Source organism: Phascolarctos cinereus, unplaced genomic scaffold (genome assembly GCF_003287225.1).
Source record: "Phascolarctos cinereus isolate Bilbo 61053 unplaced genomic scaffold, phaCin_HiC Scaffold_5;HRSCAF=322, whole genome shotgun sequence".
NCBI lineage: Eukaryota > Metazoa > Chordata > Mammalia > Diprotodontia > Phascolarctidae > Phascolarctos > Phascolarctos cinereus.
In genome coordinates, this window is record NW_027555958.1 from 257130116 (window position 1) to 257143661 (window position 13546).

The following is a 13546-nucleotide window of genomic DNA, read 5'->3' on the forward strand; positions in this document are numbered from 1 at the left end:
ACCACAAGAGAATTCTACTCCGTAAATCATTCAGATCCAACACAGCTTACTTTTACTCAATCAACTCCTTAAGCAATTTTAGTAAAACACATAGTTTGAGGATAAAGCCCCTGCAAAGACTTATGCTTCCCTGCTTGCCATCCATCACAAAGTACACTGGAGTCATTTGTAAATAAATCCCCTGAGAAAGCTTTCACCAATCACTTGGGCTTTGTGCGCTTCTTTCCTCATAATTCCTACATCACAAGCAGATACAACTGGGCACTTCAGTGTTCTGGTCCACAATAGTTACTGTAGTTAGCAGGATTCCCAGGAAATGGTCTGGGAAAGATAGGAAAATACTGGGGAGATCCGCAGACAGCCATCTGTGGAATCATGTGTGTTGGTAGCATGAGTACTATGCTCATGTGGAGCTACTTAGAATGTCTGAGACACTCTTAAACCTCTATAAAGGCTGAGTACCCTGCTAGCTGGGATAAAATTGCCTGTGGTTGGCAAAGAGGTTAGAACAGCAATTGCCAAAGTAGCTTGGCCACTGTTTGTTGTTATGTCACAGAGCAAAACTAGCTGCTGAAGCTCAGGTGTATGAGTTTGAAAAAAAAAAAAACAAGGACTAAAAAGAGATATGTGAATTACCACCTCCCAATTATTAAAGATATCCTTCTGAATCTGATTGAAAAGAGCGAAAGAGGCAAAAAGTAGTTATCTATGTTAGCATGTCATTTTAAAAGGGCTAGAGGGCACCAAATGCCAAAAGTTAACATTAGAATTCTTGTAACACCTAAGAATTGGGATATGGAGACATGAATCCTAGAAGAAATTGATTTAAATGAGAAGTGGGAGGTAGCATCTAAGACTGAAGGACAGACAGAGGATGCAGACCCCCTACAATCATACCAAATTAGACCAGTATTTTTAGAAAGCTAGACAAAGTGGAGGAGTATGGGTAATGATCAAGGACCACCATGCTCAGTACAACATGTTATGAGCCTTAGATATAGTAAGCTAAGATTTAGTAACCAAGGATAGATTTAGTATTCAGATTCCATCAAAAATTAAGGAATCCATTCCTGGGTGAATGGTTCAGTTTTTGAATAATGAAGCAGGTAAAATCAAGGTCTAAGACTAAAAAATGAGGAATATCACACACACTCAGCCTTCTGATAGAGATTGCATGGCATAAGAGGAATTCTGGGGAATCATTCCTCATTAGATTGGATTATTAATGCCTGTAGGACACTTGGCCAGACCCTACTGGCATGCCAGTAGAACAGACTTCATGGAGGAGAGTGTAGGAAGCCCAGGGCTAGAGAGATGGCTTTGCAAACTGCTATATATGCCTTAAGTTCCATGGGCATGATGTCGAGTATGTTACAGCTGAAATGAACAAACTTCTGAAGTTAGCCCCTGTAAGCTGTTTTAGGTCCTCTGGTATGGGCATCAGTCTATGACTTTTGGAAAGCATTGGCTAAGTTGGCTGAGATTTAAGACCTAAACCACTCCAGATTAAGACCCATACAACAGAAGTCAGAAAAGACTTTAGCAGCAGAGGGGCCAAAGAGGGTTAACTAGGAAATAAATATCACTTGACTAGATATGGGCTGGAGTACTATGAGAAGTAAATAAACAACGTAATACAGTGTTAGGAAAGAGTTAGAGAATGCTGAAACCCAGTCAGCAGTGTATGAGAAATATTCCATCAGCCCCTTCAGAAGAATCTAAGGCCCCAGACACAAAGAAGGGGACAAAAACAATGTACCACGCGCCTGCTGCCTGGAAGCTGCCTGAACCCATAAGGGACTAGGTGTTGCACTAAGACTCCCCAAGAATAAGGTAGATTGAAGAAGAGTGGAGGCCACACATAGAAGTAATCTTACATTGGTCATGACACAATAAGCATGTAAATTCACACAGGTTCCCCAGTGCCCCTGGTTTACATTAATTGTTACAGGGGCACTATAACCCCAACAAAAAAAAAAAATGAAGTTCTGTTACAAACTGAGCACTCACCACCTCAAAAACGTCCTGGGTATATTTCATCAATCCCTGAAAATGTTACAGGCATGCCATGTGTTATTGTGCTTCACCAATATTGTGTTTTTCACAAATTGAAAATTTGTGGCAACCTTGCATAGATCAAGTCTGTCAGTGACATTTTTCCAACAGCATGCCTCTGTGTCACATTTTGGTAATTCTCACAATATTTTAAGCTTTCTCATTATTATTATATCTGTTATGGTGATCTATGATCAGTGATCAGTGATCTTTCATGTTACTATTGAAATTATTTTGGGCTACCACAAACTGCCCATATAAGATGGCAAACATAATAAATGTAGTATGTGTTCTGACTGCTCCACCTACTGGTCGTTCCTTCATCTTTCTTCCTCTCCTTGGGCCTTTCTATTCTCTGAGACATACCAATAATGAAATTAGGCCTACTAATAACCCTACAATGGCCTCTAAGTGCACAAACAAAATAGTTAATCAACTTAGCAAACTTTATTGTTCTCTTATTTTAAGAAATTGTCTCAGCCACCCCAGCCTTCAGCAACCACCACCTTGATCAGTCAGCAACTTTCAACATTGAGGCAAGACCCTATACCAGCAAAAAAAAAAAATTACAACTTTCTGAAGGCTCAAATGATTGAATTTTTAACAATAAAATGTTTTTAATTAAGATATGTACATTGTTTTTTTTAGACATCCTACTATTGCATACTTAATAGATTACAGTATAGTGTAAATATAACTTTCATATGCACTGGGAAACTAAAAAATTTGTGTGACTAGCTTTACCAAGATATTTACTTTATTGCGGTTGCCTAGAATCTGCTTTATGGAAGTTAGGTGGCACTGGGCTTGGAATCAAGAAGACTTATCTTCATGCAAATCTGGCCTCAGACACTTACTGGCTGTTTGATCCTGAACAAGTCATTTAATCTTATTTGCCTCAGTTCCTCATCTGTAAAATGATCTGGAGAAAGAAATAGCAAGCCACTCCAGTATCTTTGCCAAGAAAACCCCAAAAAGGGATCATGAAGAGTCAGACACAATTTAAAATGGCTCAACAACAGTAACAACCACAGCTGAATCCTCAATATTTCTGAGGTGTGCCTGTATAGGAATAGGTTCATTATTGGAGGCAGCTTTACAAATTACTGTGGGGAAATTATGGTTATAGGTGTGGTGGTAAAAGGAATCCTTCAGGCTTTCACCAAATGGGCATCTGCCTCCCCCAAGAAAAATATGTAAGGTTGGAAGAGGGATAGATCTCAGAGTGAAAATAATAGGTTCACTTCTTGATATATTCAAGGTAGACAGTTTATGATGGAAGACTGGCACTCCAGGGAGAGAGGGAGATTATGGCTGAATATGTATATTTGAGAGTCAGATCACCAAAGGAATGGGTTAGAGAAGAAAGAAGAGTCTCAAGATAGAGTTTTGGGGAAAAACTCGTGGTTGAAGGGACATAACTATACATCTATAGATGTCTAGCAAAAGACACTTAGAGGGAGTGGGATCAAGGATACATGTATAATGTTGTAAAATGAGGGGGTTGGGCTAAATGTTTGAACTTTATAGTCCTTTTTTAGTTCTAAAGCTAAGGTCCTGAGATTTTTGGCAAATGGAAGTCCTATCTCTTTATTGGAGACTGAAGCAAAGAAGAGTAAAATGGTATATGAGGTAGTAACATTTTGAGATGTAAAATCGGGAAGGAAAGAGTACTCATGTGGCATCTCTTTTCTAAGTAAAGTAGAAGGTAAAATCCACTACTAGAAGCCAGGGGAAAAGTTAGGGTTAAAAGAAGTTGAGGTAAGAAGGAAAGGTTTTGGAACAGCAAGATCAAGGGAAAGACTTCAGAAGGTAATCAGGTTAGATACTTGCAGTCATTTTTCTTTCTTGGAGCACAGTTGTTTCAGTTTAATTCTCTTAAGAATTTAAGATAAAGTCTTTTGTATTTCAAGTTTTGAAAATTCAAAAAATCAGTGAGATTCTTCCTGTCAACTTCCAAGGGACAAAGCAATTTTGAATCAAACAGTTGCTGCCCCTTTCTCAATTAGGTCAATATGAGCTGATAGGGACCACTCTCTGTTAAGACGTGGTATAATAGATAGAGTTGAATTAGATAGATAGATAGATAGATAGATAGATAGATAGATAGATAGATAGATAGACAGATAGATAGAGATCAAGGCAAGTAATTCTGCCTTGCTAGAAGAAAAATGGGTATTAGACAGGTAATTCAAAACATTGCTTCAGATGCCTGATTAGGCATATAGGCTCCCAACAATTTTTTTTTAATTAAATCTATGATTTCATTGGTGTTGGGAGTTCTTAGTGAGGAACTTCCTCCACCAAAGTAGATTGACACCTGTTTTTTTTTCTTATAATTTACAGAATTTGAGAGTTGTCTAAAAAATCTCTCTCTCTCTCTCTCTCTCTCTCTCTCTCTCTCTCTCTCTCTCTCTCTCTCTCTCTCTCTCCCTTTCACCCTCTCATTCACTCCTCTTCCCTTGAAGGGAAGAAGAACCCTCCCTCACTCTTATCAGTTATAGTGGCTTTTGAATATAGAATTAAGAGAACTTAATCTTGGGCCTCTGGGCTGTGACTGCTTTTTCTGCTGTGTTTCTTTCCCTCCATAGGAAATCAAAATAGACTTCTCAGTGGCTGCCTAGATTTCCTAGGTTCCTTAGCCCATGCTGGCTGACATTCAGAAAAAGAGCCCTGTAGCTACTACTGTAATGATCAGTAGGAAAAAGAGCCAAACTCTTGGCCTGGCCTGGCAAAACTAATTTGCCTTTAGGGACAGTTAACAAGCAAGGTAAAAGTGAAATGCCAATTCATCAGTCTCACAAATTGTCTCATATTTTGATTTTTTTAGTATCAATCTCGCAGGAAATTATAATGGGAATTATGTCATTGCTTGATGTCAATGTGCACATGTGAGTCTTTTGTGTTTTAATCATTTAGTTTGTGTGAAGAAAATAGATAGCTATCTTATACCTAATATGTTCCCTTTTGGGAAGACCCAAGACATGAGCCAAATTTTAAGCTTTAAGTGGTTTTCTCTGGGCTTTGGTGTTGTGAGCATGTAAAAAGCCCAAGATTTCAAGGAAGAGTTTGACTGTTCTCCTTAAGAGACAAGCTCTCCTAGGACTCCGAACCTTCACCAAGTGCATGGGTCCAGAGCCATGGGGCCTCTTTAAAAGGAGAGAATGAGAGGCCCAGCTCTGCTGACCCCAGCAGCAAGTCTGTATTGCTGTTAAGAATTAGGAATGTTCGGTAGTGAGATTGCTGGAAAAGCATTTAAAAAATTAATAGCTTTTCTTTCATAATTAAAATTTTTTTTTTTAATGTTTGGATCAATTCACAACCTCGCCATCTTTCAACTAGTATGCCTATGTTTGTACCATTTTTCTAACATTGAATTTTCATCTTTGCTAATTTAATAAACACCATGATATTAAATTCTTTTAACTTGAATTTGTCAGACTATTCATGATTTTGAATGTTTTAGATCCTTGGTGATAGTTTACATTTCTTCTTTTATAATGTTATTCATATTGTTTGATTGTATGTTGAGAAATGGCAGCTTTTGTTGATCCTTGGTAGAAATTCAGAGTTGAAGTTTTCTTAGAGATGCCTACTTTTTTTTTAATTTATGGAATAAAACAAACATTTCTGTAACATAGTATGATAAAAAAAAAACATTGAACATGAAACTGGTCTATTGCATAACATTTGCTATTCCTTTTAAGTATATAATAAAGTTATCATGTAAATTTCTTCTTTTTTTCTTCCCCCCAAAAATGTCTACCATTAGACACAAATACATACATACACACACACACACACACACACACACACACACGTGTGTAATAATTCTATACATACTTCTATTTATCAGTTCTTTCTTTGGATGCAGATAGAATCTTCCTTCTATGTCCTATGTAGTTAATTTGGGTATTTATAATAGTCAAAATTACTTATTCACTCAAAGTAATTCTTAAAACAATATTACTATTATTGTATGTATATCTCTTGTTTCTGCTATTTCATTCTTTATTATTTCATGCAAGTCTTTCCATGTTTTTTCTAAGATCATTGAGCTCATCATTTCTTATAGCACAGGAGTATTCCAACAAAATCATATACCACAATTTGTTCAGCCATTCCCCAACTGACAGGCATCCCCCCAATTTCCAGTTCTTTGCCACCACAAAAAGAGCTGTTGTAAACATTTTAGAACATATAGGTTCTTTTCCTTTTTCCCTAATCATCTTAGGAAAAAGACCTAGTAGCAGTATTGCTGGATTTGCAGGACAGGCAATTTAATAACTCTTGGGGCATAATTCCAGATTGCTCTCCAAAATGGTTGGATCAGTTTGCAGTTCTACCAACAATGAATTGGGGTCCCACTTTTTCCACATCCTTTCTAACATTTAGTGTTTTCACCATCAATCATTTTAGCCAATTGATATGAATAAAATGATATCTTCATTTTGTTTTAATTTGCATGTCTAATCAATAATGATTTGGAGCATTTCTTCATATGACTATAAATTGTACTGATTTCTTCATTGGAAAACAGCCTGTTTATATCCTTTGACCACTTATCAGTTGGAGAATGACTCATACTCTTATATATGTATCAGATATATCTGAGAAACTATCCATAATTTTTTTTTCAATTTTCTTCTTTCCTTCTCATCTTGGATTCATTTGTTTTATATGTGCAAAACCTTTTTAATTTAATGTAATTGAAATTATCCAATTTACACCTCATTCTGCTCTCTATCTCTTGTTTATTCATATATAGTTCACATATCCTTAAGTCTGATAAGTAATATGTTCCATGTTCTTCAAATTTTCTTGCAGTATCTCTCTTTATATCTAAACCATTTATCTATTTTGTCCTTATCTTAGTAAATAGTGTAAGATTTTGATCTATACCCAGTTTCTACCAGATTACTTTCTAGTTTTCCCAACAATTTTTACCAAATAACAAATTCTTATCCCAAAGTCTTAAGTCTTTACACTTGTCAAATACAAGGTTATTATATTTATTTGCTGCTGTAAATTATATGTTACTCTGTTCCATTGATCTACTTTTCTATTTCTTAGCCAGTATCAGGTAGTTCTGATAATTGTCACCTTATAATATAGTTTAAAATCTGGTACTGCTAAACCTCCTTCTTTTCCTTTTTTTTCATTATTTCCTTTGATATTCTTGACTTTTATTCTTCCAAATAAATTTTGTTATTTTTTCTAATTCAACAAATTGTTTGGTAATTTAATTAGGATGGCATTGAATATATAAATTAAAGTAAAATTATCATTTTTATTACATTGGCCCTGCCTACCATGAACAATTAATATTTCTCTGAGTATTTAGATCTGATTTCATTTGTATAATTTTTTTTTATAATTTTGTTTACGTAGTTCCTGGGTTTGTTTTGGCAGGCATACTCCCAGGTATTTTATACTGTCTAGAGTTATTTTAAACAGGGTATCTCTTACTATCTCTTGCAGGGTTTTGTTTGTGAAAAATAAGAATGTTGAAAATTTATGTGGATTTACGCTATATCCTGCTACTTTACTAAAATTATTCATTGTTTCAACTAACTTTTTAGTTGAGGCTCTGGGATTTTTCACGTATATCATCATATCATCTTCAAAAGATACAGTTTTACTACCTTGTTCCCTATTCCAATTGCTTCTATTTGCTTTTCTTTTCCTATTTCTATGGCTAACCTTTCCAATACAATATTAAATAATATTGGAGATAGTGGGCATCCTTGTCTTCTTACAGCTGATCTTACTGAGAATGCTTCTAGCCTATCCCATTTATCGATTTAAGGAAAAAATCCATTTATATCTATACTTTCAAGTGTTTTTAATAGAAATGACTGCTGTACTTTATCAAATATGTTTTTCTGTATCTATTGATATAAGCATATTATTTTTTTAACTTTTATTATTGATGTAATCAATTATGTTAATAGTTTTCCTTATGTTAAACTGTGGCCGCATCCTAGTAAAAATTCCACTTGGTCATAATGTATAATCTTTATTGAAAAGAAATTTTTCCTATATCTACCCTTTTTTTCTTTTTATTCAAGGGAGGGCCATGTGGTGCAGTAGAATACTGAACTTGCATCAATGAATTTAGAGTCACAAGAAAAACCTGAATCCATGACTGAGTTACCACTTACTCTCAGACTACCCAACCTCTCCAGTCCTTAGCTTTCTCATCTGTAAAATGAAGATATTGAACTACATGAATTTTTAGGCCCTTCTAGCCCTAAATATATGATTCCATATGCATTAATTTTATTTATATACATCTTTAGAAATGTTATATGATGAAATTTGTATAATTGGGGAGGCCGGGAGGTGCATATGTGTGAGAGCATGCATGTGACAGCACATGTGTACACAGATGCACACCTTATATTCCCTATTCCCCATTCGAATTTCCTTCTCCTATTTCCCATTTGCTGGATACAATAGAGGTTAAAGCCTATCCAAAGCACCTAATTTTCCCACATGAGTCTCTGCCTTCAATTACATCTCTCCCTCCCTACAATTCGAGATCCCCATCCTTACTCCGGAACACCCCTTTTGATGTTAATGTATAACTAACCTCAGAACTGGTTTTCCCCCTGTTGGTCTATTCACCCACCAACAGTGTTTTTTTATTCTAATTTATGGCTTCCCTTATTCACCTTCCACCTAGCCCCCAGACTACATTCCTTAGGTTCCACTTGACTTTTGTGGAAATAAAAAATTATTTCTCACATTCCCTCCCAGATTAAACTGACTCCAACGCTGTCATGCAGGCACCCAGCCTCTGATTAAGTGATATACAGAAGGAACATCCCCAACCACATGTTCCACAGGTTAGGTATCAAAAGGATTGTTCCCAAATAAAAGCAAAAGTGGATGCAGCCTAGGTCCCAAGCCAATGTACCCAGCCAATGGGGAAACAGGGGAGGGAAATTCAAATCAGGAATAGGGAACAAAAAGCTGTGTATCTGTCTGACACATGCAGAACACCCGGTCTGGTCAGGTCTGGCGAGGTTGTTAATAAAAGTTCTTCCTGGTTCAAACAATAGCTTCATGGATTTCTTGGTAAGACTTTTTGCTGCCAATAAGTTTAAAATGTCTATTGGACATCAGGTTTAAGATGACCAATAGGTAGTTGAAGATGTGAGACTCAAAGTTGGAAAGAGGTTAGGGTTGGAAAAATAAATTTGGGAGTCATCAGTATAGAGATCCTAATTGAATCTATGGGAGGTGATGAGATTACCAAATGAAATAGTATAGAAGGAGAAAAGAAGAAGAGCCCTGGTCAGAGCCTTGGGGAACACCCACTCTTAGTGGGTATGTAATGGAAATATGCATTTCTGTGTGATCCTTTTGTTTCTTAGACTCCATTTGTGTCCTGGGGTCCATCTTGTAACTCTGACTAGTAATGTTTGATTTGTTCTGGAAACACTAGCTGGCTTGATGAATACTTCCCCTTCCTGAAACCCTCCCCTTACCACAATTCCTAAGCTTTAGTATTCCCTAATTGTGTATCTGATAAGAGTCTAGGGGTGTGGAACCTAGGCTTCAGGGCCACATGTGGCATTCTAGGTCCTTGGGTGCTTTTGACTGAGTCGAACTTTTACAGAACAAATCCTTTTATCAATTATTATATAATTTTATTGTATTGTCAAATATTTTATTATTTTATTCTGTGAAGTTTGGATTCAGTCAAAGGGCCATACTTGAGGACCTAGAGGGCTACACGTGGCCTTAAGAATGCAGATTCCCCATCCCTGATATTCCCTACCCCCTTTTTTTTTTTGATACAATGCCATCACCACCCAAGATGGCCAAGGTCACAATATTTGGTAGGCTCCACTTACTTTGCACTGAAAGACAGCAGCCCCTGCCCTGCCTCACTTCCCCCTTTCCTTCCCATACACAGTGTAGATGGGCAAGAATATGCTTGAAGATCCCTATCAAAACTCTACTCGAAACCCTAGTTAGAGGAGCAATCACTGCCAGTCCATTTTCAGCATGGTTGTCTCCTACCCTCAGCTGAAGTCCTGGAATCAACTCTTCCTTCCCACAGGTAATTGCCTAACTCCCTGAGTCGGACATGTTCCATGAATTTCCTTTTTATCCCCTTCCCTATTCCTTCCTATAGGTTTTGCTGCTTGCTCTTCTGACCTCTGAACTTTGTTTAAATCCACCACTGACCTCTGGTGATGGTGTCAATGCACCTCCAATAAAGCCTTCTGTAGTGACTCATGTGGTTATTCCTTCCTCTCAATACAACTGAAACCAAAAACTGCCAATAATAAAGTGAAAAAATGTTTTAAATCACCAACAATAAGAGAAATGTGAATTAAAGCAGCTCTGAGGTATGACTTCATACCTATCAGATTGACTAAGATGATGGAAAAGGAAAATCACAAGCAAACTGAAGGGGTGTGAGGAAAAAGGTATACTAAAGCACTGTTGGTGGAGTTGTTTTATTATTTCACCATTTTTCTTAGGTATCACTATCTATTTGCTATATTTGGTATTTCTCCTCTCCCTTCTCATCTCTATGTTTCTCTGTCATCAGTTATCATCACCCCATCAACCCAGAGACCTCCCCTTTATTTTATATTCATGATGTCATTGGTTCTTTTCAAGAGTGAAGGACAAACAATAACAACAACAATAGTATAATATTTGGGAGGACAATATTCAAAAGGCTTATTGAGACATAAAATTTCATTACTTTTTTTTTCTTTTCATGGTTTTTAATTAGCAATTTTGTATTTTATTTCCACAGAGCAATCTGGTCAAACAAAAATGGGGCCTTGCTTTCTCTCTCTCTCTCTCTCTCTCTCTCTCTCTCTCTCTCTCTCTCTCTTTTTGCCACTGATCTGTTCCTATTCCTGCTGCATTTTCTTCTTGGGTAGAATTGGGTAGAGCTACTTTTTCCCAATACTCTCAGGCCTTCCAGAACCTTTCAGTGCTCACAAGATTGATGCCAAAAGAAGGAAACAAAAGAGAGGGGCAAAGCCAGCCAGAAGACCAAGTAAAAGTATGGCTAATTGTGTCCCTCCTTCATATAGGACGCAGTGGCCTCCACCAATATTGTGCTGGTGTAGAGAAGGTTCTCCTCTTCACCTAGGCTAAAATTATACCTTGCTACTTGGAGCTAATAAGGTCATCAGCTGGAAACCACATCTTCTACCCAATGCAGCATCCTGTACCATCAGCTTTTATGACTCAATAACCATTCCTGATCTGGGACATTCAGCCCACTGATGAGTGATACCTAGCCAGAAGCAGGAAGAAGTTATTTGCATGTGTTCAAGTTTTTATACAGTCTCTTGGGGACAGGCAGAGAATATTTATCCATGTTCTGGAGCAGTGATGGTGGTAGGTTGTGGTGGAGCAGTGGTGGTGGGAAACTATTACATTCATTTTTCTAATGTAATATAGTTGAGATCACATCATAGGGTTTAAAAAATTTAATTTTATTTTCAGTTCTACATATTTTCTTCCTATTCCTTTTCCTTCATTGAGAAACCTAGAAAAACAAAGCCAAGTAAAACAAGTCCCCACAGTAGCCATGTCCAAAAAGAAATATGTTTCAATATGTACTCTGAGTCCATTACCTAATGGACTAGGTAAATGCTAGGTAGCATTTTTCATCATGAATTCTCTAGAACTGTTGTTGGTTATTGCATCAATCAGTTTCTAAGTATTTCAGAGTTGGTTTTATATTGTTATTATTATATGAATTATTCTACTTACTTCACTTTGTATCAGTTTATACAAGATTCCCCAGGTCTTTTCTGAAACCATCCCTTTTATCAGTACAATAGTATTCCATCACCTTCATATACCATAACTAGTTCAGCTGTTCCCCAATTGATGGGCAGCCCTCTCAGTTTTCAATTCTTTTCCACAATAAAAAGCTGCCATAAAATTTTTGGTACACATAGGTCCCTTTCTTCTTTATTTGATTTCTTTAAGGTATAGACTGAGTAACAGGATCACTGGGTCAAAAGTTAAGAACAGTTTGATAAATTTTGGGGAGTAGTCCTAAATTGCTTTCCAGAATGACTGGATTAGTTCATAGTTCTGCCAATACTGCATTAATGTACTATTTTTTCCCACAGCCTGTCAGCATTTGTCATTTTCGGTTTTTGTTGTTTTTTCCAATCTGATGGGTATGAGGTGATACCCCAAAGTAGCTAACTGTAAAGAGAATAATATCATTATTACTATTACTATTCTGTTTGTTTCATCTCCTTACATTTCTTCTAATTTTTTCTCTAATAATATAGGTCTCTATTTCTTCAGAGTGTGTTACAAGAAGCTGGTTTACTGGGGTTTCCCAACTGCTCTTAATTCTAGTGCCTTCTCTCTGTTAATTATTTCCAATTTATTCTGAATATAGCTTGCCTTGTATATATTTGTCTGAATGTGGTTTCTCCATTAGATTGTAAACTCCTTGAGGATAGGGACTGTCTTTTGCCTCTTTTTGTATTCCCAGTGCTTAGCATTACGCTTGCCTTTCAGACATCTTAAATTCAATATGTTCAAAATGGACCTTATTATCTTTATATCAATAAATGACTATTGATTGGTTGGTTGATTATCATTTGAATAGAGATTATAAAGAAACCCTTGCAAGCTGATAAAATCATTGAAATAGTGTAGAGGGAAAAGAAAGTCTCAGGGGACATTCACAGCTGGCAAAGGAGACTGAACAGAAGCAGTGAGATAGGTATGATTAATTGTGGCAGAATAATTAATTGAGGCACAGCATCCATCTGAACAGAGGAAGGAGACACACTGTTCAAGTGCAAAACCCGGAAGCATTTATTTGGCAAGTACAGCACAAGTTTGCACAGAGAAAGGGAGACCTAGTCTGGCTGCTCTAAGGATTAGGGGTTTAAGGAGTGATGTATATGGTTTTACAAGGGAGGAAGGATAATTGGAGAAATGCAGAGTACCCAGAACCAGGATGTTTGTGCAAGCTTTGTCTGTTTGGGGCCAGTATTAACCAGTTTGAGCTGGTCCTGTAGTTGCTGGCACAGCAGATGTGTTCCAGTTTCACCCAGTAGACACTGCAAAGGATCACTGGTCTGTCAAACTTGAGGAACACTCATTCCACCTCTGGATGGGCTGATTTTGATTTTCAGGTTATTTTGAACTTTCCTGGATGGTAAGAGAGCTCAAGCAAATCAAGGTGATTAGTAAACTCATTATTTATTCCATTTCCAGGTAGGTGAACAGAAAACAATGTCACCAAAACCTTGATAAGCAAGATATAAAAACACATTTGTATGGCAGCTGATGGATTTATTTGATAAATGCAAAAGCACAAACTTTTGGGGAAGAGACTCTTTGACAAGAACTGCCAGGAAAACTAGAATATAGTTTGATAGAAAATAGGTTTTAGAGTACCACCTTATGCTTTATGTTAAAATATATTATCTAAATATTTAAAGAATTCATACCATTAAAATATTAGATA

At 36.8% G+C, this 13546-nt stretch overlaps 1 protein-coding gene across 1 annotated transcript in view; it reads left to right on the forward strand.

The window, feature by feature from the left end:
* Positions 1 to 1359: 1359 nt before the first annotated feature.
* Positions 1360 to 13546, forward strand: part of LOC110194215 (olfactory receptor 2Z1-like) — a 32912-nt gene continuing 20725 nt past the window's right edge. Inside the window, exons 1-2 of the mRNA XM_020966408.1 lie at positions 1360 to 1366; positions 4886 to 4946. Coding sequence (XP_020822067.1) covers positions 1360 to 1366; positions 4886 to 4946 — 68 coding nt within the window. The remainder of the gene's footprint in view (positions 1367 to 4885; positions 4947 to 13546) is intronic.